At 41.0% G+C, this 6000-nt stretch overlaps 1 protein-coding gene across 3 annotated transcripts in view; it reads right to left on the bottom strand.

Annotated features, from left to right (window-relative positions):
* Positions 1-204: 204 nt before the first annotated feature.
* SNX5 (sorting nexin 5) overlaps positions 205-6000 on the bottom strand; it is a 28089-nt gene continuing 22293 nt past the window's right edge. For all 3 annotated transcript variants that reach the window (XM_045980697.1, XM_045980698.1, XM_045980699.1), the window contains 3 exons: positions 5692-5851; positions 2194-2279; positions 205-1021 (listed from right to left, as the gene is read on the bottom strand). In XM_045980697.1, coding sequence (XP_045836653.1) covers positions 971-1021; positions 2194-2279; positions 5692-5851 — 297 coding nt within the window. In that variant the 3' untranslated portion in view covers positions 205-970. The remainder of the gene's footprint in view (positions 1022-2193; positions 2280-5691; positions 5852-6000) is intronic.

Raw genomic sequence — 6000 nt, 5'->3', positions numbered from 1 at the left:
GCCTGTAAGAAGTGCAAACTCAAATTGAACCCATGAGCAAGCCAGACAAATCCAGATAGGGACCTTCTAAAACACTGGCCATCAGTAGTCTCAAAATATAAGGATTTGAACAGAGGCTAGGACGATGGGCAGAGACCTTGAAGCCCTAGCACCACGTGCAGTCCTGGGGCACACTTGGGCCTTCTTTTCCACAAAAACACTCTGTATGGTAACATGATTTATTATTTTATTATACACTTTATAAAAAGTCCACACACACACACACACACACACATCCCCCTATGGTCAGGAAGAGGGCTCACATCTTAACATGAACAGGCCATCTTCTAAAGCAGGCCATATTATTCTTATACCCTAAGTCATTTCTTCCCCTCAAATATACCCCAATTACCAAAAAAAGGAGCTGCAAAGGGTATATAAAGACAAATGAAATTATTTTGTTCTTGTTACAATATAACCACTTAAGGTGACTAAAGAACCATGAGTGTGTGTGTGGGGGGGGGGGGGGGGGATCACAGTAAGGAATGGAATGTGTATGTTACCTGCAACAAGCAGCTGACTTCTCTGCCGTCAGTGGCACCTACTCTAAATTAACTATTTGTAGGGATTATGGGCACATGAAACCATGAGACAACATGCACTAGGCCATTGCTTATACTTGGTTCCAGAAGGCACGTTTCCTGCACTCTTTAATAACTAAAGACAAATTACAGGAGGACCCAGTATGTAGATTCTGACCATTCTGAGGTATTAAATGCATAAGGAAAAGATTAGTTATGTCCAAGTAGCATGCAATAGAAATATTTTTAAACCAACATGGTTAAGTGTTAAGATTTTTAGAAATCAAAATATTTATTCACATAATTTTAAACTGAAGTCAAAGGTAATAAATCTTCTGTGGTAATGATTTAAGTGCAAGTGATGCTGGCTTTCTTTCACATTCGCATCCTTCATTCAGAGAAAAGGCAGATCAGTTGTTCTTGAACAAGTCAATGCAGCTCTGCAGGAGAGAGACATTGTTCTGGAAGACAAAAGTAAAGGGAGACCAATGCGTCTCTCTAGAGTCCAGACCTCCTACATATCTGTAAGAATTTGACTCAAAGCCACCAACTTAAGCTTTTCATAAGAGATTTAAAGCCAACCAAACTGGGCTGGATCTTTTTCTTCATTAAATCACAACTGCACCTCATGCTACAACATGCACCCCAATTTCATGTTGGTGAGTTCCTCACCCTCTGAGGGTCTGGGACTGCCACCTGGAGAGGTTCACAGCTGCCACCCCAGGTCTGCCCTCAATTCAATCCTGCCAATTTTGCTGTGACATAAACTAAACACTACAGAAGAGTTGTTCTTGAAACTGAAGGCCTTGGAAAGACCAGATAAAAAGGTGCTAAAAATTAATTATGAGTGAGATTATAAATGACAAATATTCATAGGTCTAGCACAAATTGCTTTACAAAGTTCTCACTTAAAAGGAATTGAGAAACTCTGAACACCCAGAACACCATGGGTATGATTTACATATACAGGATACTCTAAAACCCCAATTTAAAAGGTCATACACAAGACTTGAACTTAATCAAAAAGTAAATGGTGTAGTCAAAATAGAAAAACTCGAACTACACACATATGATCAAAGTCTTCCTGCTTAACCAATGCTGACTGGCCAGTGGCAGTTCCCTCCTACTGTGGCTCCCTGCTGATCCTGTAGCCCTGGGCCAGACAGCACTGCCAGGACTCACACGCAGCTGCACCCAGGAGCTGCGTGAAAAGCCATGCCCAGAAACTGAGCCAACTATTCCCGGCAACACTTTAAAGGCTCCTTAAGGAGATTCTAAGGGATACCCAACATTGAGAACCATTTTTCTCCACCTGTTCCATACCAAATTAAGCTACAGACTTTAAATATACAAGGAAGTTCTTCCTTTCTAAACCAAAAAAAAAAAAAAAAAAAAAAAATCAAATATCCTAAGACACTAATATGCTCTTCTCAAAAACACTTTCATCATTATGTGACAGAATTTTGGTTTGCAGAAGAAAAAATAATCCAACAGGTAACTCCCACCTATACCACAGGAGATTAATACCACAAAGCAAACCTTATCTGCCAATGATACTGGAATGGTGAACTGGGAAAATAACGGGGGGGGGGGGGCCTAAAAAGCTGGCTTAATTTAAAGGAAGAACACTTACCCTGGCATGCTTTATTTCCAGTTCAGACATTTCAATTAAATTCTTTCTAAATGCTGCCACTCTCTTTCGTTTGAAATTGACTAGTTCTGTAAAAGAAAAGTTACCAACAAAAGCTGAACAATTTTAATCTTTAATTTCCAAGCATCATCCTTACATATAATCTCCCAACACTTTCACACATCTTCTCATATTGTTTATTATCTCTGCAAACTGGGACACATACCTGACATTTTATGGACAATATAGTGATGTGCTGCCTTTGTCTTTATGTATTTAAAGATTTTATTTATTTGAGTGAGAGTGAGAGAACATGAGCAGAGAGGGAGTGAGAGGGAGAAGCAGACCTCCTCTGCTGAGCAGGGAACCCAACTCGGCGCTCGATCCCAGGACCCTGGGATCATGACCTGAGCTGAAGACAGATGCTTTACCAACTGAGCTACCCAGGCACCTGCCTTTGTTTTTTAAGATTTTATTTTTAAGTCATATCTACACCCAACGTTTGGCTCGAATTAATAACCCGGAGATCGAGTCACATGTTCTTACCTACTGAGCCCGCAAGGCGCCCCTGTCATTGCCTTTAAAATGAGCACTGCACCCAATTAGAGCATCAAAATTCAGAGAATGCCACGGACTACTTGGAGAATCTACGAAATGAGCAGTCTTGCCCTAATCTCCAGCTACCAGTACTTATGGAAAGAAGGCTGGGGAGGTGGTGAGCCACACATAAACCTGCACCTATGCCCATTTCTTTAAATTATTATTTTTAAAGTCTGAAACTACTGCTTACGTTCAGACGGCTTCTCTGTAGACAGATCTATACGATATGCCCTTTACATCTGTTGTTTCCTATCACCAAACACGATTCAGGATTAATTCCCCATTAGAAATTAGGGTAAGCCAATAAGTACTTTTTCCCTTGGATTCCTTCCATAAACACAGTTCTGACCATCACTCCTTTGGTCAAAATCCTCTCCAGCTTCAGCTGGGGGTCCAGTCCTCAGGAGCAAACTTACCCTCCTGTACCAGGTCTAATGTAGCACTGGCCAAAAGAAAGATCAAGCAGCCAATATTAAAAAGTAAAAACTTGCAAAACAAATTATCACGATGGGTTAATTACCTTGGATATACTAAACAGGTCTTCGCAGAGGTCAAGATAAACTCACCTTTCCTCTAGGCCTGCACCCAGGACCAGGACTCAACGCTAACCTGTCTCATTTCCCGTTGATGCCTGTTCACACCACCTTCATTTGTACTATGCTCGTTCAACTGACTATCAGTTCAGTCATGAATTTCAGAAGAACCTGGACCAGAGGCAGACAAGACCCATTCACTGCAATATTCTACATAATACTGTACTTTTAAATATAGTATAACCACACTTGCATTTTGAATAAAGAGGATAAAAATCTAATATAGGAACAAACCATAGGCAAGGACAGGCCTAAACTGGCACCACTATAAAGATTTGTGGTTTTTCTTTAATCCGCTCTGAAGCTGTCAGAGCTAGTAAACTCTGGCCTATGTAATACCCTAAGATTTCAACTCAGTAGTTTTTTAAGTTTGTTCTTTTCCTTATAAATTAGCTAATTAAACAAAGGGCAAGATTTATTTTACTATGCTAGTAAGGAGGTTCCTTTGAAAAATAATCCAAAAGCCAGGGTGCCTGGGTGGCTCAGTGGATTAAGCCGCTGCCTTCGGCTCAGGTCATGATCTCAGGGTCCTGGGATGGAGCCCCACATCAGGCTCTCTGCTCTGCAGGGAGCCTGCTTCCTCCTCTCTCTCTGCCTGCCTCTCTGTCTACTTGTGATCTCTCTCTCTGTCAAATAAATAAATAAAATCTTTAAAAATAATAATAATAATAATCCAAAAGCCATGTGCGCATATCTGCATTCCCTTTTCAAGGTTTTTGTACAGAGCAGCTCTGACTCTTACAGTTAAGGAATTACAGTACTGCAAACAATGAGCCAAGACAATGGAACTCTACTGCTCATCGCTGGTTATCAGGACATTATCAGGTAATGTCCTGGGGGGTGGAAATGTTCTCAGAAAATAAAGTCTTAAAATAAGACAGGGATTTCTCACAGAAACCCAAGTTTGGGATGAATCAGGTACAGAGTATCACTAAAATTACATTCACATTCAGGAAAATAATATTCTTGGGTGCCTGGGTGGCTCAGTCAGTTAAGCATCTGCTTTTGGCTCAGGTCATGATCCCACAGTCCTGCATCAGGCTTCCTACTACTCTGTGGGGAGCCTGCTTCTCCCTCTCCCTCAGCTGCTCTCTCTGCTTGTGCTTGCTCACGTGTTCTGTCAAATAAATAAAATCTTAAAAACAAACAAACAAACAAACACATGACTCTAAAAATGACAAGAAAGGAAATGTAGAAAAGGGAAGACTTGTGTTTAAAGGGTGATGATGCCAAGGGTGTAGGAAGAGAATGCTAGAGAGAGGAATCACTTTTCTGCAACCATCACAGTAAAGGCTGGCTCAGACAAGAATCAACACAGACTAAATTTAGGGAGAAACTATGATGAAGAGCAGGCTATCTGCAAGGTCTTAAATTGTCTCCCCACACACTGCTGATTAGCAGCACAGGGAAAAAAAATGAACTATACAGTGAAGAAATTGGGCAACACCTTGATTGGGTAATCAAAATTAACACCACAAATGAGCAGAAAATGAACAGAAAGTGCCCTCAGATGGGACACCTGAAAGACACATAACTCAGTATTCTGCTAGAAATGCACAAACGGGGTGCCTGGGTGGCTCAGTGGGTTAAAGCCTCTGCCTTTGGCTCAGTCATGATCCCAGGGTCCTGGGAACGAGCCCCACATTGGGGCTCTCTGCTTGGCAGGGAGCCTGCTTCCTCCTCTCTCTCTGCCTGCCTCTCTGCCTACTTCTGATCTCTGTCAAGTAAATAAATAAAATCTTTAAAGAAATGCACAAACAGAACCTATTCATGACAGAACAGACATTCCGAAAATGAGGAACACTATTCACTATTTATAGAGCCTGTGGTTCCCAAAAAGGGCAAATATCATTTTAAAAAAAGGCAGGGGCAGCAGTCCCTTCCAAATTAAAGGAGACATAAGAGCTATGGGAGCCTAACGGCAACCCTAGACAGAAGACATTGCTGGGACAAACGACAAACTGAGAATATAGACAACAGGCTGGAGTGTATTATATCTAAGTTTACCAAAGTCAGTAAGTATACTATAGGGATGTAAGAGAAATACACAACAAAAAGTTTTTTTTAGGGATAAAAGGACAACAGATACAACTTAATCTCAAATGACTGAAAAAGGAAAAACAAGAAACAAAAAACCCACCCCATGTGCACGTGCAAGTGAGGAAGCAGAAGAGGCAAACTGGACAACTAGGGGACTCCTGGTAAAGAATGCACGGGTGTTCTCTGCATTATCTGTGCAACTTTTCTCTGTAAGTTTGCAATTACTTCCAAATAAAAAAGCAAGAAGTAAAGAGTAGCCCTGTTCAACCTTCTTTTGCAGATTCAGAAAGCTGTTCAAATTTCTGGCAGCATTCCTGCTGGTGTGCCTCAGCCAACTTGACATCTTTGCTTTTCAACCGGGCTTTATCCAAGGCTTTGTTTGAGTTCTCATAGTCAGTGAGGGCTTTGGTACGTCTGTATAAGAGATCCTGAGAAAAAAATTAACAGACAGGACATGGTAGTTAAACTTATCCTGAAAAATTGCTAGAGACCAAAATGGGAAAACTTTTGTTGTTCGACAACAAAATACATCTCTAACATGAAACCTCTTCTGGGTAATGCAACGTGGTCTTCTATT

Source organism: Meles meles, chromosome 16 (assembly GCF_922984935.1).
Source record: "Meles meles chromosome 16, mMelMel3.1 paternal haplotype, whole genome shotgun sequence".
Lineage (NCBI taxonomy): Eukaryota > Metazoa > Chordata > Mammalia > Carnivora > Mustelidae > Meles > Meles meles.
The sequence above is the reverse complement of the archived record's forward strand: the minus strand, read 5'-3'. Positions and strand labels throughout refer to the sequence as shown.